The following is a 24,826-nucleotide window of genomic DNA, read 5'->3' on the forward strand; positions in this document are numbered from 1 at the left end:
AAAAAAAAAAACAGAAGCCAGCTGCATATTAAGAGTTCAGCATGATCTGAGAGATGGTGGCTCATGCATTTAGAAAATAACTTGGGAGGCCGGGCACAATGGCTCACACCTGTAATCCCAGCACTTTGGGATCATGAGGTTAAGACCATCCTGGCAAGGAAGAAATGGTCCCTCCTGCTCTGCATGGCCCAGGCCATGTCTGGGGTCTAGGGTCAGGGGCTGACCTGCACCAGGGCCAGAGTGGGCCAGCAGCCTGGACAAGGCTGGGGAGCCAGCTCTAACAGATGCTCCAGGACACTGGGGACCCCTACGGTACACTGTGCTTCCTCAACCTCCAGGTCTTTCACTGTAATTTTTCCCTACTCGGCACATGACTTTTTTAGATCTCTGGCACTTAAGACTGTTGCTAGTGAGTATACAGAAACCACAGTGAGCAAACAAAATAGCAAGCTTTGAAAGTCAGTAGGGAGCCCATCATGTCCTTGAGGAAGGGAATGATCTAGCTGGAGCCTTACGGAACAAGGAGTGCTGGGCAGGAGGGCCAAGAGCCCCGGGAGGAAGGCGAGATGCTGAATGCCTGCGCAGGGGGGTTCGGGAGGAGGGACCAGCATGAATTCTGCTGTTCTGTACCAAGCCAGAGCAGAGCCCAGAACCAGGCTCCCACCCCAAGGCAACAGGGCAGGACATTGCCAGGCCAAGAAGAGACTCAACCACCACCACAGCAGCCATTGCCCGAAATGACAAGTACCGTTTATTGCCGTTACACAAATCGACCCAGCCTCTGGCTCGGGCACCGTCCCACAGACCAGCAGCTGAGCATGGTCAGCTGACCCTTTCCCCACCCCCGAGTCACATGCAGTCATATGTTCCAGGCAGAAAGTCGCAGTATCGAATACCGGGCACAGGCTCCCTTCGCTTGGCTGTGCATCTCTGATCCACAGACTGGCCCGTCTCTGAGTGGCCAACAGAGCCGCTGAAACGTTGTCAAATAAGCCCGTGCAGGAGTCTCCAGGAGCCCCGGGGTGGGGGCCTCTGGCCTCTGCAGCAGGGTGGGAGGAGGGCATCCAAGGTATCTTCGGGGCAGGCTTCGGCTTCACACCTCTCCCGGGACCACAGCCTCAGGTCAAGCTGTGCTGGGGCCATCCACCTTCCTTTGCGATTTAGAAGATGGGGCTTGAAGCTTGGCAACACAGAAATTTGACTGCTGATGCCTTATAAAACCTTGGCTGAACCTACCGACCTCCAGAAGAATTTCAGCCGAAACAAAAAAGCAAATACACAAGGGGACCCTGGAACCAGAATCCCTCCCCATGGGAAAGACAAAGGCACAGAGATGCAAGCCAAGTTTTCCAACACGTCGGTGTTTGTAGAAAAGTCCGGTCACATCCAGACACAGCACAGAGGCAAGAAGCGAAGGCAGTGGCATTCACCGGACTACTTTATATTAAAGTTTATTACACTTGGAAAATCTACTGTACAGGGAAAAACCCATTGGATTAAGTAGAGTTTTGCCAAAAGCAAAAGACTATCACTCTTTGGAAAATATTCCTGATTCCAGCCCAGGGCCCAGGGCGGGGCCGCAGGAGCTAACGGAGAACCTGGCCTTGGATAGAGGCGCTCAGAGCCAGCTCTGCCCAAGATGCCCCTTGTCAATTTCCAGGAGGAAGAAGCATCCCTCGGAGACGGCGCCACAGGCAGGATGGGCGTGGTCTGCAGGAGGATCTCCGGGCCCCTGCCGCCCACCCTACAGTCCTCTGTCCATCTGAAGGCTGAGCCGCCAGCATTCACTTCTCACATGGGCTCCTCCAACGTGGCAGCAGCCCAGGCCTCAGCATGGCCCTGAGCTCATGGATGCAGGCATGACTGCTCAAGAGGCAGCGGCCCCATGGCAGCCTGGACTGGCCAGCCCGCCAACAGACTACCAGAAATGGGGCCACCAGACGGACAGTCCATACCCTGTTGCACACATGAGCGACAAACTCAGAGACAACACACAAACTAAGCCTACATTTTGGCTTCCAGATTTGGTTCTCCTAGATAAAAGAAAAAAAAAAATTTAACCCTGATGCTGTCTCCTGACCATAGACTAGGGAAGCAAGATGGGGGATACCGAATCAACTTACTTAACTTACCTCAGAAGTAACAAAGTCTACTGGGCTATGAACAAAGAACTAGGGGAAACATGTGCAAAAACAAGTTGATATCTAGATTAGACCTCCCCACGAAACAAAGCAGACTCCTGTCCCCTGCCACTCAGTGGCCACACCCCCAAGATGCTTGGTCCTACCAGTAAGTGCTATAGATGTGTGAGCCTCAAGCCCCACCTGCAGGATCTTCCAGCCACAGGAGGCCATTTAGGTCCAAAGCAGTCAGATCTCCCTCCCCTCCAGAGTTGGGCCTGGGGAGAGGCTGCTTCAGTTTGGAGAAACCGAGTCAGAATGGTTCAACGCCAGGTGCTGGCTGTGGTGGAAAGGTCCTATGCAAGAAACCCCTGGTGCCCCAAGTCAGGCAGAAGTCAGAGAAGCAGAGTAGGGCTCCCAGTACACCCCAGGACTCGGTGGGCAGGAGCGGCCAGACGGACTGGAATGCTAGGGAGGTGGCCTGGTGGCAGGGGAGGCCAGGGCCTACAGTTCTTCAAGGAAGAGGCAAGTGGGGGCCTAGTGAGTGGCAGGGCGGAGGGGGCGCATGGCTCCCGCGTCAGGCGTAGAACTCCTCCTGTTTGGTGGGCTTCTGGTAGGTCCCGCCGTTGGCTTGTTTGGGCTCCTCCAAGGAGTAGCTGCCTTCGTCCTTCTTCTTCATGCGGTACAGCATGAAACCCACCAGGCACACAGCAAAGATGAGCCCCACGAGGCCTCCGGCAATGACTCCTAGGGTGGGCAGATGGGGCCAGCTCAGCTCAGCAGCTCCTTGGACTCTGCCGCAGACCCTCCCCCAAGTGGTAGCCTTGGCTGTGGTCAGCCCCACCCCCACCCCACAGCAGCAATTCACCCCCAACCACCCCAGAGAGAAAACTCACCTCCCAGCACCTCCTTCCTGTCCAGGAGGCCCTGTGAGGCCCCCGTGGCCCCCTGATCCATGGGAGACTGGTTCCGGTGGTCAGGCTCCACAACCACTACAGCCGTGCTCTCCCCGGAGGTTTCAAAGGTGAAGTCCTGTGGGAGGGTGGGGGCGGATTGGGTTGGCTTAGTCACTGCCAGCAGCAGCAACCAGCTCCACTGCCAGACCCAGAAGCAGTTCCTGCCTCCGTGATCTTCGCCACCACCCACTCAGATGCACACAAACCAAGACCTCGCAGGGCCCAAAGCCAGGCCTTCCTGCCACGTCAACTCTGGACCCTGGCTGGATCACAGCACAGATATCACAAAAAATGATAGAAAGCACACATTTTTGTTTGGAAATAAACAGGCTTATTTTAGTGTAAAGTACAAAATCCCCACGAAGCTGTAAGATACGTATAGGACGGCCGGGCGCAGTGGCTCACACCTGTAATCCCAGCACTTTGGGAGGCCGAGGCGGGCGGATCACGAGGTCAAGAGATCGAGACCAACCTGGCCAACATGGTGAAACCCTGTTTCTACTAAAATACAAAAATTAGCTGGGCATGGTGGTAAATGCCTGTAGTCCCACCTACTCGGGAGGCTGAGGCAGGAGAATTGCTTGAACCTGGGAGGCAGAGGTTGTAGTGAAGCGAGATTGCGCCATTGCACTCCAGCCTGGCGCCTGGCAACAGAGCAAAACTGTCTCAAAAAAAAAAAAAAAAAATTCATACAGGACTTGGTATAACACTCACTCTTTCAGCAGGGACTGCTGTAAGTTTGCGGTAAGTTTGGAGAGCCCTCTCTTGGGTGATATTTAAGGGCACTGTTGCTCTGACCTCATAATTAGTCTGTCCTGCTCTGGTCGAGACCCTGGGAGCTGAGGATGGTGGGCCCCTGTGCCCTGTCTTCCTGGTGAGGAATACAAGATGCCCACAGGGCACAGGTGTAGGGCCTGCTGGGTGCCAGGCATTAGGGCCAACCTGCCCATTGGGCACCCAATGTCCCAAGGAATGCAGAGGCCACTCACCGGCTCCCCAGATCCTTCTGCTGCTGGGAGCTGATTGGAGGCTCCATCCTCAGCAGCCTTCTCGGTGGCAGAAGAACCTCCATCCTCTGTGTGCGGAGTGTGAAGGTCAGGCTGGCCGGGTCCTGCATGAGTTGAGTTCTCATGGTGGCCAGGCTGCATGTCCCTGTGGGGGTGGGAGGTGGTGGGCTCCTGGGCCTCAGTGGCTCTGGCTGTTGAGGCCTGATGAGTGGCTGGGAGCTGTGTGGTCTCCCTGGGTGGGAGGGTGGCCTCCTGGTCCCGGGCGGTGAGGTCAGGCTCTGCTTCCAGCAGGACTACGGCCTCTCCCTCCTTGGGCCCCTCTTCAGCCGGCAGTGTGGAGGTAGAGGCAGCTGTGGCCTCCAGGCTGGTGGGCTCTGGAGCCGTGGGAGTAGCTGTCAGGAGCCACATGTCCTTCCCGGTGTAGGGGGTCTGCTGTAACAAGGTGTTATCTTGCAGAGCACCTGCAGGACCAGAAGCAGAGTGTGTTGGGACGGGGGAGGCCCACCAAATTCAGGCTGCAGGGGAGACTGGTACCTAGGCAAGGCAGCTGAGGCTATGCTCCTTGGAAAATGGACAAAGAGAGCTGCCCCTTCCCACTGTGTGCGTCCAGGGGCAGCCTGGTCTCTGGAGCCAGGAGCCAGGTGCCTAAGCCACCTGGGAAGGAGCTTTCCTGAGACCATAGGAATGGGGTGGGCATTCCTCCTGGGCATAACTACTTCAGTTATCCTACTTAGCCCCAGGGCACATACCTCTCTGGCTCCTCCCTGAAAAACCACCCCACCCACACACCATAACCCCCCTCCCCACTTCCAACAACAGATATCCTGCCTTGCAGCTCTCCGGCCTCTGCCTCCGTCACTTCCCCAGGGATGACCTCAGCCTCCTTCCTTAGCTCTCACCCCTCTTATGAGGTCCACTCAAGAGCCACCTCCTCTGGGAAGCCTCCCTGACCACCTCCAGCTCACGGACTTCTCTCCCCCAGGGAAAGGGGAAGTAGGGAAAGGAGCCTGGATGGAAGAGCTACACCACAGCAGGCTCTGCACTGCCTTATAGCTTGATGAGCTTATCGGGTCAAGGTATTATTCCCATTTTACAGATGAGAAAACAGAGGCTTAGGAGTCAAATAACCTTCTGAAGGGGTTCCAGAGGTTTCCTAGTGAGTACAGGTATTCCTAGTGAACATGAGCCTGTGTGCCGCAGGCAGCCCTGGGGCCTTCTGGAGCCCACAGCCTTCACCTCACCTCCAAGCATGATTTCTCCTTAACCAGGCAGCTCAGGGACCCCATTCCTCTCCTCAGCATTACCCTTTGAAGCCAGCTGGGTGGAGATGGGGTGGGCAGGGTGCACTTGGTACATGCTCAGTAAACATAGGAGACATGCCCCCAGCCATGACCTGTTGCTGTATTGGGTGGAGCCCCCCAGACAACCTCACCTGCACCTGAGCCAGAGAAGTTGTCAGAGTCATCCCCAGAGCCATCTTGATCTTCAGGTGGCAAATTAGTAGCCACAATTTGCTGGAAAAGGATCAGAACATGGTATGAGTAGACCTCGGCCGGGGCTCTGCCACTCCTGGGTCCTTCCTTAGAGAGCTGAGTGGGCTCACCAACCTGTGTCACACGGGTGCACAGGGAGAAGCCTTCTCGTGTGGCTCCAGGACGCGCAGCTCTGGGTAGCACTTTGGTCCCCACACCCAAACCCCTGATGCTACAACACAGCCTGGTGCCGGGGGCAGGGGTACGGGGCACAAGAGAGCGGGCAGGGCCCTCACCCCAAGAAGCTCAGTCTGCTGAGGGAGCTCCAGACCTCTCAGAAGGGCAGACAGGGAGCTGTTATTGGGAACAGAGGCTGTGGCCCCCATGGGAGCCCATCAGCCCACCCTACACTGAGAACCAGCTCTTGGGGCCGTCAGTCAGGGAGAGCTGGAGTCAAAGACTGCCAGCCCAGCCCCACTAGGGGCTTTCGAAAAACCCCAAGAACAATCTCAGGACAAGCTAGAGGTAGAGAGGCAGCCTCTAGGCATGCTGGCCCCCAGAGGTGGACACCGAGGATACCACGAGAGGCCGGGCTGGGCTGGGCACAGGGAGCTGTCTGTGCTGGGGCAGGTCTGCCCATGCAGGGCAACCCCAGGCCTGGCCAAAATGCACCTTTCCACACTAAGCCCAGTTCCCATCTACAGTGAAGACTGGGTGCAGGCCCTCTGGTCAGAGTATTGTCCTCCTTGGGGAAGAAAGGACCGGGTGCCCCTCAGGCAGGGGACATATAAGGCTAATGTGGAAGGGGCCCTGCACTGAGAAGGCTCCAGTTAAGTGGGTTGAGGGCCTGGGGCAGGCCCTGCTTACAAACAGCAGCCCCAGGAATCCCATCTGCCTGCCCAGCTCCAAGAGGCTGCAGGCAGGGGCCAGAGGGTAAACATACACACCTCTCCCCAGTTCCTGAGGCCGGGGCTGACTGGCAAGACCGGGGGCAGGGGCGGGCAGGCAGGATCACACCACACACAGTAAGCAGGCCTGTGCAGAACCCTGGTCTGCATGGAGGGCAGAAGGTCAGGACCGCCTCTGCCCTTCACACTGGCCCCAGGACCTCAGGTAGGGAAGGGAGAACCCAGAAGCCAGGTGGCAAGAAGCGTGGCTTTGAGAGCCCTATTCAGCCGTGAGATTTAGACCCAAAGACCCCACTCACTACACAGTCTATCTTGAGAGGGCCCGAGTGTCTGGGACCAGAACAAAGAACGAATAAAGATGAACAGCACGGTCCAGTGCGCGAGCTTTAAGGACTCTAGACCCTGTCACTCATTAGATGCATGGTCCAGGGAAATCATTAAGCCTCTTATGGCTTCAGTCTCTCCATCAGTAAAATGGGAAAATAATAACATCTGCATTCAGGACTGCTGCAAAAATTTAATGAGGCTATGCCTAACACAGCCTGGCACGTAGTAGGCACACACAAACAGTGGCCATTGTCTAACTAAGGGAGCCTCAGGTGCCAGCAGGCCTGCCTAGAAAGAGGGTGAAACAGGGAGACAGGGTTTCATGAGAAGGGGGGGCAGGAATCACTTAGCTCATCAGGAGCCTCTGCACTGACTTGGCAGAGGGGGCCCGCCTGAGGCTGGGCTCCAAAGGAAAAGGGCCTCCTCAGCCCAAGAGGCCTCACCAGGCCCTGATCATAGGCCCACAGGTATCACTCCTGGGTAATGCAGAGCAGGTAGGGACAGACAAGACCTCCTGCTTCCTGAGGCAGAGTCAGACCAGGTGGAGGCTCTACATCCAGGGGCCTAGGTCAGAGGGAAGCATCAGACACGTGTAGAAACCAGAAGGTCAGAAATAACACTGAACTTCCTTTGAAAGTACAAAAGCAAAACTGTACCTTCCTTCCCTCAAGAGAAAGGTTTTGACCCTAGAAGGGCCCTTTATGGCTCATTACCGTGAACAGTCACATTCCACCAAGGCTCATCTACAATTAACAGAGTCCACCGAGACTTATCTACAATAAGCAGTCATTGGCCGGGCACAGTGGCTCACACCTGTAATCCCAGCACTTTGGGAGGATCACTTGAGCTCAGGAGTTCAAGACCAGCCTGGCTAACATGGTGAAACCCCGTCTCTACTAAAAATACAAAAATTAGCAAGCACGGTGGCGTGTGCCTATAGTCCCTGCTACTTGGGAGGCTAAGGCAGGACAATTCGTTGAATCCAGGAGGCGGAGGTTGCAGTGAGCCAAGATCACACCACTGCACTCCAGCCTGGGTGACACAGCGAGACTCTGTCTCAATCAATCAATCTATAAAAATAAACAGTCATAGTCCATGATCCACCAGCGTCCACACAAGGCCACATTTAACTGCACCATCTCCACGTGATACTGCAAACATCAGTGCTGCCCCTCAGAGCTCTGAAGCTGCCCTGGTCTCCCTCAAGCCTGTCCCCTTCATCAACAAAGAATACTGCCCGCCAGGGGGACACAGAGTGGGTACCCCCACCCATATTCACTGAGATCATGGCTTCACTCTCACCCAAGAACTCTGCCCTGCCCTCTCCTGCTGCACCACCCACCTCAAGAGAAAGCTGGAGATTCAGCAGGGATGGGGCAAGGCGTTGGCACTGCGATCCCACGTGCCTCCGCTGTGTCGTAGAGAGCACCAAATCTTAAAGCAGAAGTCAGCCACTGGATCCCTGCCTCATTCAACAGATGAGGTAACCAACGCCCACAGAGCAGACACGCACACTGGGGCCCGTGTAACCTGGGAGGCACCGCCCGGTGAGACCCAGGAACGCCAGGGAGGCCCCAACAGGCTAACAGGTTCCCAAGAGCAGGGCTTTTCTCCTGACCAGATAAGCATTTCAATCTGCCGGGTCCCTAGAAACAATTTGTTCCTGTAGCTCTGCCGGCTTATCCCTCTGCAATCTTATTTACACAACAAGCTCTTAAACAAACGTTTTCTCCACTGAAATCAGCTCCCTGGCCTCCAGGGGCCTCTCCCCTCTCTGGGCCTTTGGTCTCCACTAAGGGGATGGGCTAGAGAGACCTCCCAAATCTTCTCCAGCTTAAACCTTCAGTGATAGCCCCTCAGATGAGGAGAAGTTAAGATTTCAGCCCCCTGGGGAGGAAATTGACAGAAACTGCTGAGTTTGAACTTGGATTACCAAGGTGCCAGCTGACTCCAGAGTTTCTGGTGAGGCTTCCGGTTTCCTCTAGCAGGACTGCTGCGCTGACAGCCTGCAGCACACCGCCTCCAGGCCTCCTGGGCAGCTCCCTCAGCATCATCTCCAACTGGGTGCTTCTGAGGCTGCTTGGCCACTGCTCAAGGCTGCTCAGGAACAGGTAGCCTCAGCTTGGAGCCTACCTCCTGTTGCCAAGGAAGGCAACAGGCAAACCAGCCTTTAACCTCTGTAAGTCCCAGAAAAACCAACTGTCCATAGAACAAATCAACAACTTCGTGGGAGGTAAGGTCTAGGCTTCCACTCGTCCTGTTTGCTCAAAGCAAGAGACACCTTGGGGATCAAGGGGCAGCTGCCAGGAGTCTGGGAAAGGGAGTAAGAGAGAAACCGTCAGGTCAGCCCAACTCCATCTCAGCTACACCAGTCTCCTGGCCACACCCCAGGGACTGCGGAGAGTCCTGGAGTCAGGGCTCTGACCCAGCAAGAAAGAGGGTGTGAAGAAGTGAGGCCTTCTCTAAGGCTGGAAACACTTTCCACTCATTCCTTTCTCATCCCTACAACTCCCCTGCAGATGAGGCAGCAGGACAGAGATCACTGTCTCTAGTAGATAAGGACTAGAGCCTCTGAAAGGCGAGGGACCCGCCCAGGGCTGCCCAGACACTACACCTTCCTGTGCAGCTGAGCTGCTCTCCTCACCTGCCATCCCCTTCTTTCTCCCCAGCCCTCCTAGCTGAGCCCGGCAGTTTTAAGGGAAACCCATTTAAGACTCCTCACTGGGACAGAGCTTCACTGACTAGGAATCACTGAGCCTGCCCCAGTGGTGAATCTACCCAGGGAGCAGCCCACACTTGCGAGGTGGAGAGGGAATGGTGTGGACCAGAACAGGACCTGTGCCACCAGGGACGGGGAGTTATCATCACCGGCTGCCAGTCACTCTAAAGAGCACATCTGGAGTCTGTGGGCAGAGGGCTGGCAGAGAAGCTTCTAGAAGGCAGCCTCAAGCTAACTGCCAGCTGTCATTCCCATAGCAGAAATAAAAAGGCCCACCCTCTTGGGCAACCTCTGTCTCAGCTGAGCTCCTTGCCCTGGGGAGTACTAGGGCCAGGCCTTGAAGCCCCCGACCCAGGAGAAGATAAGGGGCTGGGGCTGAGGCCAGCAGTGCTGCAGCTCCTCTGCAAAACAGCTCAAAAGCACCTTGGCTGCATTAGAAGCCAGGATGTCCAGTGGGCATCTCAGACAGGTTGAAGGGAGGGTGGCAGGTCCAGTCACTAACCTGAGAGACTGCCCATCCATCCCTACCCCATCAGCCTGAGGCCACCAGGTCAGAAGGCCTTTGATTTCCAGCCCATACTCTGAATCACTGACATGGGTCACCTGCTGCTTAAAGTGAGTGATGGGTAAAACCCAAATTCCTTAAAAGGCATTACTGATGGAGGGTGAGGTGGAATCCCAGTACTTTGGGAGGCAAAGGCGGGTGGATCACCTGAGGTCAGGAGCTCAAAACCAGCCTGGCCAACATGGTGAAACCCCACCTCTACCAAAAATACAGAATTAGCCAGGCATGGTGGCGCACGGCTATACTCCCAGCTACTTGGGAGGCTGAGGCAGAAGTATCACTTGAACCTGGGAGGTGGAGGTTACAGTGAGCCGAGATCACGACAGGAGCTTTGGGAGAAAAGAGAGAAGAAATAGTCTGGTCCTGGCCTGGGGGAGCTCTCAGCCACCCAGGACATATGGCCAGGTGTCCGGCTCTAGGGGGATTGAAAATGGGGGCGCTTCAGAGGCTGGAGTCCAGGGGGCTGCCCTAAGGAGGGTACTAGGGCCAGGCCTTGAAGCCCCCGACCCAACCCAGGAGAGGATAAGACAATGCTCATCCTGGGCACTAACTTGGGCAGCGTGGGGGGCTCTGATTTCCCAGTTGCCCTGTGGTGGAGCAGGAAAGAGAAGCTGACCTGTCCGCTGCACCTGCCCCGTGTTGTCATGAAATCCCCGGCTTCTGTGCGAGCTGAGTCACTGAATCAACAAGCCCCATTAGTCACAAACCAGGAATAAAGAGCTGCCCCTTATCAAAGGAGCTGGGTCACAGCCTTTCACAAGCAGCCCGGACCAGGGGCTGTGGCACTGGCTCTGGGACCTGTTCCAGGAGCCCAGGCTTCGAGGTCAAGGGGCAGGAGAACCCATGGTCATGGCAGGCTGGACACCCACCCTCCCCATCCCCAGATTCCACACCATGGCAAATGTCCTCGGGAGGCTTGAAACAGGGTCATAGTTGTTTAGAAATCTTTTTTACGGCTCAGTGTGGTGGCTCACGCCTGTAATCCCAGCACTTTGGGAGGCCAAGGTGGGCAGATGACGAGGTCAGGAGTTTGAGACCAACCTGGCCAACATGGTGAAACCCAATCTCTACTAAAAATACAAAAATTAGCCAGGAGACCTGTGACCCTCTCCTTCAGCCCAGACTGAAATGGCCTAAGCACTGAGCAGGCAGGTCAGAGCAGCAGGCCCAGGAGCAAGGGTCTCCGGGAAAGGGCTGGAATCCACCACACGGCTGTGCTGGGGACCTGGGCAGCTCTCAGCCTTTCTCTAGACCTGTTCCCCACCTTGACGCCAGAAGGAGCTTGGTGGATAATGCTAAGCTGCCTCACGGCCAACAGGCTGGCCCTGCCAGCTTCAGCGCCTGGTGCTGCTCTGGGAACTGGACAGGGGTTCTGTCCCCCAAGACTCACCAAATGCCCCCTTCTTCAGGTACCCACCGCACTGACCAGCAGAGGGTGGCCCAGGGAAAACGACCAGGTCCAGCATGGGGACGGTCTGGTGACAGTTTGGTCTCTGTCCCTAAATTACTGGATGTTGCTGGAAACACCTTGCCTCAGGTTGCCCATCTGTACAACAGGGGTCTGGCCGAAACGGTGGGACCTGGGGAAATGGGCAGGAGGGCAGGGCCACAGGCCAGGAGATACTGGGCTCCCCCAGCCTCGTGGCTGTGGAGGAAGTACTCACTAAGGCCTGTTTCTTAACTCAGGAGCCGGGAAAACACAGCCCACCAGGGAGAGAGGCTGAGGCCGCAGATCGGGTCTAGGCCTCAAGACCCGAAATGTCCCCCACTGAAGCCATTCCCAGGAGGGAGGGGCCTCACCAGTGCCTCAAGGCAGCATCAGCATTTCCGGTGACAGGCACAGCAGTTTATCAGCTCACTGGCTCTCTACTGAGAACCAGGCACGCTGGGGCCTGCTGAGGGTACGACAGGCAAGGAGTGATGGGCCTGGCCAGGGCAGGAGGGGGACAGAAATGGGCAGGAAGAGGAGGGTGTCCCCAGCAGCATTTCCAAGGGGAGGAGCGCTTTCAGGGACACTCTGGATGGCACCTCCTACAAACAGCCCCACACTGCCACTCAGAGATGGACCCCTCACTGTGCTGGGGGCTTCCAGGCCAGGGCTGGGGTGGAGGGACAGCATTCACACTTGGCCTTCAAGACTGCTTTCGGGTAACATTTTCCATGTAATGTGATGTCAGGGCTTTACAGGTGGGAAACCTGAGGTCAAGGACACAGACTCAAGCCTCCTGGCCCCGGGCCCTCTGCCCTGTACCACACTGCTTGCTCACAGTACACCTGGGACGTTTATTGAAAGAGGAGGGATCCTGGCAGCCCCATGCCAGCTCTGATGCCCAAGCCAAACCAGCGCTGCCCCCAGCACCCTTCCACAGAGCTCGTGCCTGCTTCGGCAGCCCACATGCCAGGACTGGTCTTGGAACAGGCTCAGCTGAGGGCTGGGTGTGGAGCCGCAGAGCTGGGAGACCAGTTCCTCTGCTTTTCTCCACCTGGTAGAACCCGGGCCAGGCCAGGCAGGGCAAGATTTCACCCAGGCAGGCATTGAGCAAGACATCCCAGCCCAGGCCCTGCAGCCTCAGCGCCTGGTACTGCTCTGGGAGCCAGACAAGGGGTCTGTCTCGCAAGACTTGTCAAACACCCCCTCCTTAGGGACACACGGGGACACTTGATCACACTGACTCAGTATCATCACCCTCAGCTTCCCAAGGGGAGTCATGGCTTAGGCAGGGTGCCAGAAATCCTAAATCAAGGTGACTATGGGCAACAGGCACCCTATGGGGAGAGAGGGGACAGCCAAGCCTCCAGAGCGCTATCCCTTCCCCAGCCCTGGCTACCCCTAAGGAGCCCATCAAGGCCAGAATCTCAGCCAAGATTTCCCCAGTTGGCCCTACTGGGAAGCGCAGCCCCATCAGACCCCCGGGAGTCCCTTGGAACAGGTATCCACTGGGCCTGGGGACTGGACACTCTGCCATATGGACTTCTAGGGACATCCTCCCCTTGTACTTGCTAAATAAAGTGTCCTCAAGTTTCGCAGAGGTAGAAACTGCAGCTTTTGACACACCTGCAGCCAGCCAGGGCTCCAGCTGTGTGTGAAGGTGGGGGAGGGGAACAAGCTCCAACTTTATTACCAAAATCTCTTCTATCAGTGTCCCTGTCCTTGCACAATATCCCCTTGAAAACAAGTCTTCTGGGAGGGCTAAAGGGTGCTGGCACGCACCCTACAGCATAAATCACTTCCAGGAGGGGACGGGCTAACTCTGGAACTGGGGCACTGAGGGTGGGTGGGAGCTCAGGGAGATGGGACAGGATTACAAAAAAGAGGCTAGAAGATGTCAGGGGCAAATTTTTTAACCTTTGTCAAAATGTGGATGCCAGCAACGCCATACCCAGGAAAGGAGGACAAAATTCTCTTTGCTCTTCCTAGAGTCATGGATGTACATGGTTTCTCCTCCCAGGTAGACAACAATGGGCTAGCCTGGGAACGTGCCTCTCAGATAAAGCACAATTCAGACTGAGCAGGCGCTGAGGCTGCTGGGAAACCCAGAGACACAGGAAGGGCAGTGCGTGTTTGAAGGAGTCCCATGGGAGGGCAGGGCTGGTGCCTCCTGATTTGGGTGATGGGAGACAGAATCTTCTGTGAATGCTGTGTCTGAAGAGGCTGGGTCGATCCTCCAGATGACTGGTGGAGCCCCAAGCCAAGTGGCTCACCCTCCCTCTGATGGGCTGGCAGATCTGCCCAGCCTTGAACCCCCAGCACAGAGCTCCTAGCCCTCACAGCCTCTGCACACGGTTGGTGCTGAGATGGCTGAAAGGAAGACTGTGGATACAGCTCCCGTCTGAAAAGCTCAGTGTGATCCTGGGAAAGGGAAGGAGCCATACGCCTTGCCCAGATCTCAGGGACCACCAGGAGGCTGGGGGTGGGGTGTGTACGCCTTGCCCAGATCTTAGGGACCACCAGGAGGCTGGGGGGGGGTGTGGTGGGAGAAGAGTCTGAGCATCCAACCAGGGCTGGAGGTTACTTGAAGAATAGAAACAACCGAATTAGGCTCTCGGGGGCAGAGTGAATAAAAGCGATCACAGCTGTTTATTGAGTCCTCTGGGCCAGAGAGCTGGCAATCAGTTTTTTCCAAGGACTTTCTCTGAATTAATTAATTTCATCTTCATGATAACCTTAGGTTCTAGTACCATGCCCATTTTACAGATGAGAAAACTGAGGCAAAGGAGCTATGTCATCTGTCCCAGGGCACACAGCCACTGAAGCCAGCAGTCTTGCTCCAGCAGGCATGCCATGAGGCACCAGTCGCAGTGAGGCCCACAGGGTTCTCTCACTCTCAGGAAGACAACGGCCATGGCTTCCACTGGCGGCACCCTGCAGCCTGGCCCCGCTCTGTCAGTGGCCATAGTGAACCCAAGGCTCCCACTCCAGGACAGCCATCAGTCTCAAGTTCTGAGGGCCCTGCCCGGCAGGCCTGAGCCCCTACCAGTGTGCCCCCATGTCTGGGTTTGCCTGGCCTCCCCTCCCACCTGCCAGCCCAGCCCATACCTTCTCAGGTCAGGAGGCAGCCCCTGGCAGAGGCTGGGGTGGAAGAGAGCAAAGTCTGGCCTGCCAGTGAAGGCTCATGTTTCTGAGAAGGGGCAAAAGCTATGTTTGCAGGTCCTGTTAACGTCAGCACCACTGGGGTCAGGCCAGCGGGCCATTCACAGAGTGACTCCGCTTAGGCTGGGTCAGACCCACCCCTTCTCACAGGTCAGCCTCAGTGCTCCCCTAGACTTGCTTCTCCGTGCTCCAGGCAAGGAAGGGACCCCAATCATATCACATGTGGTATTTCAGGGAATCTCTGCAGAAGCCCTCTGGGGCAGGATATGAGAAACCCCATTTTACAGATGGGGAAACTGAGGCTTGGGGTAGGTGAAGAATCACACTCAAGATGACACAGGGAGGAAGTGATGAAGTCCAGATGTGATTCAGGTGGGCCAGATTCCATGTCCTGCGCTCTTCTCGGCCTCCACAACACCTCTCTGCTCCAGCCCGAGCTGGGACTAAGCAGGCCAGCCAGTTCTGTCCCACCTTGCCTGTCAAGCCCCAAGGTCTCAAGACTCAATATCGGCCCCCCAAAGGCAGGCAGACCCAGACCTTCAGACTCAGGTGACTACCCTCACATAGGGAAAACAAGCAGGCACACCCAGCCTCCAGATAGGATGTATAGGAGTGAGCCTCATTCACGGGGGCGCGGGGAGGATGGCAGGGGGCTGTATCCCCTTCCTACAATTATCTGAGCCCAAGACACCCCAGTTACTGTTGCAGATTCACCCACGGAGACTCAGGGGTGAGATTCCTGGACTTTCCAGGCCTGGCCCCAGGGAAACTCCTCCTGTACTCTTCCCCCAGGCCCCAGGTCCCTTTCAGGGAGGGAGGTGGGGGAGGTGCATCCCAAGTGGAGCCCATGACTGGTCCTCAGCCCTGCAGGCCCTGGTCAGTCTCGAGGTCTTGCTGCCAGGACCCTCCCCGACACCCCGTCCTGGAAGAAACACGGTCACCGCCACAGCAGCACCACGCCCTGCGGCTTTCTCTGGGAGAAGCTAGAGTGATGTCAGCCTCTAGGACAGTCTCAGAGGCTCCTGAAACACCCCACAGCCTCAGGCTCCGCGAGCCCAAACCTGACCACCGTATTCATCCGGAACACTCCAGAGAGATGGGCCCTCCGAGATCTCGGACAGTTTCCTGGGCAGCCGGGATGCCAGGAAGCTACTGGAGGTAGAGTCAGTGCCACTCTGACACAATCAAGTTCCCAACCAGGTAAGGCCCCTGGAGCACTAGCGGCCACCACTGATATTGGTGGCATGGGAACAGCAGGGCCAGGGCCCAAGTCCAAAAAAGCTTTCTGGGACCCAGCTCATGACAAATGCCACGGGCGGGCATGAGATCCTCGGCCCTCCAGGAGTTCCTCCAGTCTCCCCACATCCCACCCTGGCAGACATACAATCCTCACCCTACACCTCCCAGGCCAGGCGCCAGAGAGCTGTCTCTCAGCCTGCTAAGCAGCACAGAAGATGCTCAGAGAGAGCCAGGCAGCCCCAGGTGGAAATGACTATGAACTCCAGCTCACCCCACTGTGGGAAGAGTTCCCTTAACACCTGTGAAGATCCATGGTGCACAGAAGCGGTCCTAGCGCAGGACAGGCAACCTCTGCAGTGCCTTCGGGAAGACCCCCTGCCCTGACACTTCCCATGGCCAGAAGGCCGTCCTGCATGTTTGGGGCTCCATAAAATGTCCTGGCTGACAGCCCAGCTCCTAGTTTGATAATGCTGTATCATGGGACTCTGGGGCAAAACCCTTCCTCTGACTGGGGAGACATGATGCGTGTTGAATCGCAGACCCTATTCATCATCACTGCCACTCTGACCTATCTGCAGAGAGATCTGCACCTCTCTCTATCTCTATCTGCACCTCTCTCATCTGGTTCTAGTAACAGCCACCCTCTCTCACAGGAATCCCCTGGACCAGACATGGACCTCTCCCCGCCGCACAGGGCTATGCACACAGCAGGTGCCCAGGCTCTAGGCTTTAGATCTGGTCAAGCCAGGTAGGGCTCATGAAACTCTCAGAACTGGAGGCAGCAGGAGCACAGGCAGGCCCTCAGATACCCACCAGTCACACGACACAGTCACAAGAGGCCACGTGCACACAAAAGCATTGCCTCTCTGCCCCTTCCCCTCATTTCACAGATGGGTTCACTGAGGCCAAGAGAGGGCTCTGTACACAGCCATTTGACAGTAAAGAGGCAGGGCCAGGAGGGAAAGCCAGGCCCCTGAGCCCCAGTCTGTGTCTTGCTGCACTCCCCGCCTCGTGCCAGCCCCCAGAGGGCTTGCAGTGGGTCAGGGTTGGTTGGGCGAGTCTCTGGAGAGGGCCCATGGGCCTGGTGCCATGACTCAGCTGATTAGTGGACTGATCAACCGCCCACCTTCCCCACTGCCCCAACCTGCCCGCCACGGCATTCATTCCTGCTGTTGAGCGGACCTCGGGCAGGTGCCAGGACGCCTGGGTGTGTATGCAGAGAACATCACACAGCCCCACCCCTGGCCCGACCTCACCCAGGTGCCTCTGTCCACAACAGCTCCCCAAGGAGCTCAAATCCCCGCCTAAAGCAGCCCTGTCATCCACTGGCTGGGGCCATCCCACCAATGGCCCCTCGGGAAACCAGTTCTCCCTCAAGTCCCCAGAAGGAATCCTGGCAGAGGAATGTGAGCCCCCAGCAAGTCCTTCAGTGCCACCTCCGCCCTTCACAAGATAAGGTCTCTCTCTAGCCATGTGGCTCTCAGAACTGAGGAAGGGAAGAAGGACCCTTCAGCAGAGGAGGAAACTGAGGCCCAGAGGGGCAACAGCCTTCCGTAGCCACACAGTCGAAGCTCAGCTAAACCAGGAAGGTCAGGTGGGAATAACTTCCAAGGCCAAGTCCATGAGAAATGTCAGAGTCACAGTGAAAAACGGAAAAGACCACCAGCAGAGATAGGAGGCAGAAAGGAAGCTGGTGTCCAAAAAGGAAGCTGCAGCCAGGTAGTGACCAGGCTCCCCCAAAACTGAGGCTGCCACCTGACAAGCAGGAAGGCCCAAAGGGACAGAGAGTCAGAGGTGTCCAGGCAAGGCCCAACTGCAGTGTCAACCTGTGCAGTAGGCACCCCACACACACACACGTACATGCACACAGACACACACACATGGACAGATACACAAGCACACAGATACACACATATAAACAGATACACATGGACAAACACAAACACAGAGACACAAATACAAACACACACGCAGACACACGGACGTGGACACACACACACACACACACACACACACACACACACACACACACACAGAGGGCATCTCATGGGGTTGGAACCCGCAGGTGAATCACTGGGCAGAGAGTTTTTCGCAGGGCTGATGGCCAGAGGAGGCGCATCCTCTGCGTAGAATTAGGCAGCCATGAAGCCATAAAAGCCAGGAGCTGAGAGGCCCTTGAGGGGCTCCCATGGGGAGAGGAACCGGTGGCAGCCGTGGGAAGCTTGGAGAGCAGCAGGAGAGGTCACTGGGCAAGTGCAGGAGCAGGTGCACCTGCCGTCTCTTCTGCTCTCCTGATTCAATGGCCCCAAGTCCCAAGATTTCCCCTGGCACACCCTGCTTTGTCCCGTAAGCTTGCCCCCACCCTTCCAGGCCCTGTGAAAAAGCAGGTCACTTTCCAGGGGAGTCTCAGACCCCCGCTCCCCAAGATCCCCACAGCACTGAGCACAGGCGAGCTGGCCCAGTGCGCCTGTCTCAGGAGTGCCTGGGACCTTCTCATACTGTCCCCCCACCCAAGTGGAAGCTTCCTGAGGACGGGCAGAAGCTGTAACATCACAGATAAAGCTCACCCTTCCAGGGGAGGTGATGGTTTGGGCTCCCCGTAACCACCTGCAGCTGGACGTGACAGTTGCTAGAGTGGCCACAAGCCCAGGGTCTTGCTTCTGTGGCCTCACCTCCACGACCCCAAACATGCCTCCTTGTGGCCCTCCCCTGGAGCCTATCATGGTGTGTCATGTCTCACTCAGTGGAAGATTCCAGAATGCATGCTCCCATCCAAAACCCAGCCTCTGCTGGAACAACTGAGAGAGAAGTGACCGGGTACAGAATCCTGGTGCCAGAAGCCCTCTTTCCACAAACTCCCTGAATCTCATTCTTCTCTAGACACACTCAGGCAGGGCCTCAGGGGCCCTTTCAACCCAAGACTCCGCACCGGGCTGGTGAAAAGAAGAAGGCAATCGGGCAGCAGTTCAAGCCCAGCAATCACTTAATGACCAGTTCCTCATGAGCTGTCCCCGCCCCCGCAGGATCTGGCTTTGGAGGGAACCAGGAGGTGACTGTGGCACCAGAGCCAGGAGTCCTGGGTTCTGGCCATCACCTGTGCCACGCTGCCCGCCTCTCAGGCTTACAAAAGAATCTGCTAATTCCATGAATGTTTCCCCAGCGCCCAAGGTAAAAGATGGTGCAAGCTGGCACCACCTGGGGCCTGGCCTGAGGATGCCATCCAAACAGGCCCCTCCACGCCCAGTCCACAGTTCCCACCCAGCTCTCTCAGCTCCCCCTTTTGTTCCTGTGAGGAGCTCTCGCCTGTTCCTGAGCGGCCATCAGTTGAACCCAACACAACTCCAGAATGTTACCCAGTGCTCAGTTTGCCTGATGGCACCGTTCAGGCCAGCTGAGCCCGGCCTGGGCCCCTCCGCCCAAAATGCTCACACCCATGGTTCTTCAGGACGGACAAGCAAATGCCCAGCAGAGCCTTGCAGGGTTCAGTCAGTCCCCAGATGCCAGGCTTCTCAGGGGAGACCTGACAGCCTTGCAATGTATTCACACCATACCCATACACACGCACACACACACAAACCCTGGCTCAGCCAGTGGCAGGGCCTGCCACCCTAGGCCTCAGCTTCCTTATCCACAAAATGGGGCAATGATATACATTGTAAAGGTTTGGGGTCAAGTTTAAATAAAAATGAAGGAAAAGTACTGAGCCCTCAACAGTAGGCGCTCAAAACAAGGTGACCTTAATGATATTGACAGCTAACTTTCCTCAGGCAGTTTCATCACAAAGTACTTTCACATATCCATTATGAAATGAATATGCAAATGACAGAATGAGGACAGGGAGAACAGGTATCATGATGTCCGCTTTACAGATGAGGACAATAAGACTTGGAAGAAAAGTGACTCACCCCAGATTAGGGAGTAAATTAGTGGCAGAGTTGAGACATAGTCCTGGGGCTCTACTTAATCCAAGCCATTTCTGGCCTGCCAACAGTATGGATGCAGATTATACAGAAACAGGAACTAAAATCCAAATCAAACGCGATGAAGCTGAGCGTTAACAGTCAAGGCTAAAGAATAATGGCCCTCAACTGGTCAGTCCAGGCTATCTGTGACCAGCAAGTCACTTACAAGTTGAACCAGGTCGAAGAACTTGAAACATGGGGGCCAGCAAGCACTTCCCCAAGAGGTGACTCATTTCTCTCGAGTTAGAGAGGCCCCTAAAGGCCTCATGTTGGCAGCACGTCTTTGTTACTCTAGGTGGGGTGCAGGGAGGTAAAGGGGAGACTGCAACAGGACCCAGCTGAAGTTCATGAAGGGCACAAAATCCACATATCACAGATCAACAGTCTCACTCACAGGTGAGAACCTTACCCAGAGCCTAAAACTCTCAGCCTGGAAAGGAACCTAACCCAACTGATTAGTTTCTCAGTGCCACTGGAGAAAAGTAACAATTTGAACAACTGAAGTAACAATTGAAAAGTTCTAATTTGAACTGAACAGAAAAGCTGCTGGCTACACTCAGGCATGTAAATGTCACTTCTGGCTGCTCTCAGACAGAGACGGAAAAAGGAGAAAGACCAGAATTCAAAACAGAGCAACCTGGGACACCAGGCACAGGGGCAAAGTGCTCTTCAGAGCACAGTAAATCCAGGAGACAATGTCCTAACCTGGCACTAATGAGGTCGATGACCCTGGCATGCAGAGATTAAATCAAGCCTAGCATTTTTTGGTTGACAAAGGCAGGGAAATAAATATTTCAGAGTCCTGCCCAGCGTAAGAATACTTTTAAGGGTAATAGGGATTCTTAGATCAATGAAAAAACATGAATACATAGGACACCTCATTCCCAAGGGATTTCAGGAATCCAAAATTCTGCTGCAACAGAAAAGATTCCTCTAAAAAACTGCAGAAATCAAGCTTTTCATTAATTCTTTCCAGGCTCTCCTTTCTTACTGTCTCCCTACCAATGTGTGTTAATGAGGTTTTACTGGAACCCATCAGGAGCCACAGGTAGAGACTTAAACCAGCTCCACCCTCCCTGTGGAGCCCAAGCCAGGGGTGACATCACTTCTAGAAGGCTCTGAGCCCGAGCGGAGGCAGCTAGTGCCTCCCCCTCTACCCTCTCTGCCAGGCTGTGGGAAAATGTCTCTACTGGCCCCCATAATTAGGGCAAAAGGGATTTTATGCCTTTCAAGAAACAGAAGAGAGAAAGGAAGAAAAACAACAAATAACTATTCCAGAACAGGCAATTTTTCTTACATGGCAGAAACAAAAGACCACAGGAAACACACACACACACACACAAAAGAAAGAGAGAGAAAGAGAGAGAGAAAGAGAGAAACCATTTTAGACAAACCTGTTTTAGTCTCTTGGGAGTGGTTCTGAGCAACCTCCTCTCCTAGCGGCCTCCCCTCACCCATTCAGTCACTCCCTGCCTCCCCAGTCCCCAGGGGGTTTCTGACCTGCTTCCCACTGGGGCCATAGTGAACTTTCAGAGAGGGGCAGATCTCTGCCACTTGCGGACACCTTCTCCCATCTTAAGCAAATCCCAGCTGCCTGATTTCTTTTAGGAAAGGGATGTCAGAGCTCTGGGAAGGCACTGTGTGTCCCCACCTTTAACTCAACATGGACAGTCTCTGGAAGAGGGAGGGCAGAACCGGGAAAGAAAGAAACGAAACTTTGTAAGATCAGAAAAAGCAAAAGGAACACCTAAGCTACAAGCCAGAGTCTGACCCCAAAGCTCAGGTGGGGCTTTCACACTCAGCTGGAGCACCTCCTCCAGGAAACCTTCCCTCCCTGCAGCTCCAGGGAGTCTCCCTCCCTCCTTTCCCCTTTTGAGACTTTCCTGCCTCCTGGGCCCTATGACCAAGTTTCTGGGCAAGAAATAACGCCTCACACTGCAGCCTCTGCCCCAGCCCACAGAAAACTCCAGGAAAGGCAGTCCACAGGGAATCCCAGACTCCACCTGCCTCCACAGCCTTAAGGGGTGCGGTGGGATCCCAGGGCTCTGGAATGTCTGCCACTCTACCCCAGGCAGGCAAGGGAACCAGCAGCCCTCCTAAATCCAGCAGGAAATAGGTGGAGGACCCAACTTCAGCCGCCCCTACTGAGGCCCCAGCATGTTCCTGGAGAGAATGGGGCAGTGAGGTGATGGCAGGCAGTGGAGGAAGGTAAGCCACGCAGCTCCACTGTCTTCTCCAAAGTTGGAGCGGAGACTCCAAGCACAGGCTCAGTCCCACAGAAACCACCACCCTAGAGAGCAGCTTCTTGAGCCTGAAAGCCAGGAGTGCGTGAGACCCAGGTCGGAAATCACGGCCCTCCCCGTCCTCCCAGATACACCCCACACAGTCCAGCCCATTCGCAGTTCAATAGGCACTGGGACCTTCTCCGGGACCTGAAAATGTCTGGAAGCAAGAGTCACCTGGGAATCAGGGAGGGCACTTTACACATCAGCCTCAAAAACGACTGTCCCCACCTCACCTCCCATGAGCCAGACCCTGTAAAAACGTCCCCAAAGTGCTCAATAACTGGCAGCTATTACAGAGGGCAACACCTACGGAGGGTCAGTGTTGCTGGGACTTGTCCAGATGTCACATTAGCAGTGGAGGACCCGAGTGCTCACCCTGCCCCCGCCCCTTCCCTGCCCACGTGCCTCCCTTTGCCAGAGCTGGGGCAGTCGAGCTGTCCAGATGTGGGGTCGAGAGACCGCCACTTCCGGAAGGGGAAGTGCCCCTGGCTCTGCACCTCCCCTCTGCATCCCTGGGGATGGCCGAGCCGGCCCACCGGGAGGACCCCGGGACGCCAGCACCGGGCGCGGTGAATGGGGAGGAGGACGCCGGCACCCGGTGGCCCGCGCTGACACCTGGCGGTGGCCCAAGTCCCAGCCCCCGTTAAGGCCGGCGCTGCGGGGCGGTTCCCAGGAAAGGGTTACAGGGGCCGAGAACAAAGCGCCCCCATTGGGGAAGGCGGGCTAGCGGCCGGAGGCCGGGGCGGGAGAGCCACTTTCTGGGGACCCTCGGGCTGCTCTTTGTCGGCCACGTCTCTGTTTAGTGGAGCCTGAGTCCCGCTGAAGGTGGATGCTGCATCTCACCCAAAGGCCTCCTCCAGCCTCGAGCTCCACATCTGCCCCTCTTTCCCCCCAGCTCCACTGGGCGGGCCAACGGACCCGCCTTCCCTCCGCGCGGCTTCAGCACAAAGCCGAATCGGGGAGCAGGAGGCCATTCCAGGGTCCCCTCGCGTGGAAGGCGCCCGCGCCCCGGCCATCAACTTCAGCAGCCCAGAAGTTGGGCTCCTCCGGGTCTCCAGCGTTCCGAGGCCAACTTCCCGGAACCTCCCGCTGCCGGGCCGGCCCCGCTTGCCTCGAGCGGCCCTGGAGCCGCTCGCCCGCGTCCCCCACGCAGCCCTGGCCCGTCTCTCGGGTCCAACACGCCCGCCCGCCCGCCCGCTCCCGCGCCGGCTGCGTTGCGCCCAAACTTGCCCAGGCGCAAGGGGCCGGGCGCCCGGGATCCGTGGCGCTGGGGCGCAAGCCCGCGGGTCTGGTTTGAATTAGGGTCTGCGGGAGGGGCGTTGTGGCCGCGGTCACTGCATTCCCCCGGGTCGCCGACGAGGGCGGCGGGGCGAGGGGGGTGGGAGCAGGCGACCCCGGGCGCCGCTGTGGGCTGGCGGGCTCCGACACATGTGGAGACGTTTTACATAATTGAGCGCGGGGCCCGGGTCCCCTCCTCCCCAGCGCGGGACCAGTGCGGCGCCCACCGACAGCGGAGGGAATTGGGGCTGGAGCCCTGGCCTCGGGGCTCACCGTCCCGGGACCAGCCCGACCAGGGCGGGAAGAAGAGAAGTCCCACTCCCCTTCCCCCTCCCCCTCCACGTGCAACCGCCGGCATCGGCGGGTGACCAGCCCCGGCTTCCCGCCGCCTCCCCGCCGGGCCGCGGGCCGCACTCACCGGCAGGGCCGGCTGCAGGCTCAGCGCCAGCGCGCACAGCCAGAGCCACAGCGCCGCGCGCCTCATGCTGCCCGGACCGGCGGCGGGAGCGCGGCAGGCTTCGCGGGTCGCGGCTGCGGGCCGGCTTCGCGGGTTGCGCTGTTCGATGCTTTCTTGGGCGCCTGACCAGCGCGCCGCTGTCCCAGGCGAGGGCTGCTGGGTCCGCCGGCTGGAGTCCGCTCCCTACTGCCGGATTCCTCTCCGCTCGGCTCAGATTCGGCCCGCACTTCTCCCGCCGAGCTCCGCCTTATAATAAACCCACAGGCCGTTCCTTAGCCGTTGCAAAAACTAGCCCCCCACCCCCAGCTCCGCCAGGTCTTAGCCAGCCCCAGTCCACACCCCCCAGGACCCCGCCCCCTGAGCCACCCCTCCTGGCCCCTTTGGAACGCCCCGCCCCCGGCCCCAGCCCCGCCCCCGGCCCGCCCTCTAGGGTCTGTGCCGGCTCGGTCCCCGCTTCTCCGGTGGCCGAGCCTAGCATTCGGGAGCTGTGGTCCCCACACGCAGAGGTTCTGGGCCTTTCAGCTCGGCTGCTCCCTAGGTGGTAGGGCCGGGGCGCACCCCTTTCTACCTGGGCCCGGGGTGCGGAGGCGCTGCCCAGGAGAGGGGCTGAAGGGGCGGCAGTCGGTGCCCGGGCGCGAGTTTGCAGCGCCCTCTAGACGCGGACGCAAAGCGCGCTCCAGGTGCCCAGGACTCCTGGCTCTCGTGGGGAACGCTTTCTGGGACAGGGCGGGGACCCGGAGGGCGATGGGGCCTTCAACCGATGGGCAAACACACACAGACACACCCCGACTCTCCTCCAGCTGCGGATAGGGCTCCCCGCGCCCCGCCGGCCCAGATTCTCCCTTGCGCTCATGTTCTTCCAGCACTCCACAAAGTGCTGGAGACTCGGGGCCTTACTTTAAACAGCTGCACCCGCGCGGAAGGGCCAAGAAAAAGGGGG

General features: G+C 57.1%; 1 protein-coding gene across 3 annotated transcripts; it reads right to left on the reverse strand.

The window, feature by feature from the left end:
- Positions 1–728: 728 nt before the first annotated feature.
- SDC1 (syndecan 1) lies at positions 729–24,538 on the reverse strand. 3 transcript variants are annotated; one of them, XM_037737562.1, is made up of 6 exons: positions 24,326–24,535; positions 23,848–24,132; positions 5,516–5,597; positions 4,066–4,544; positions 3,017–3,152; positions 729–2,867 (listed from the first exon to the last, which is right to left on the reverse strand). In XM_037737562.1, exons 2-6 carry the CDS (start codon positions 23,911–23,913, stop codon positions 2,698–2,700), a joined length of 933 nt encoding a protein of 310 aa, XP_037593490.1. In that variant the 5' UTR covers positions 23,914–24,132; positions 24,326–24,535; the 3' UTR covers positions 729–2,697. The 3 variants fall into 3 exon arrangements, with proteins under 3 accessions (XP_037593490.1, XP_037593491.1, XP_017381893.1); XM_037737563.1 differs by lacking the exon at positions 23,848–24,132 and having other exon boundaries at positions 24,326–24,538; XM_017526404.1 differs by lacking the exon at positions 24,326–24,535 and having other exon boundaries at positions 23,848–24,200.
- Positions 24,539–24,826: the final 288 nt, after the last annotated feature.

Source organism: Cebus imitator, unplaced genomic scaffold (assembly GCF_001604975.1).
Source record: "Cebus imitator isolate Cc_AM_T3 unplaced genomic scaffold, Cebus_imitator-1.0 Scaffold1, whole genome shotgun sequence".
Taxonomy (NCBI): domain Eukaryota; kingdom Metazoa; phylum Chordata; class Mammalia; order Primates; family Cebidae; genus Cebus; species Cebus imitator.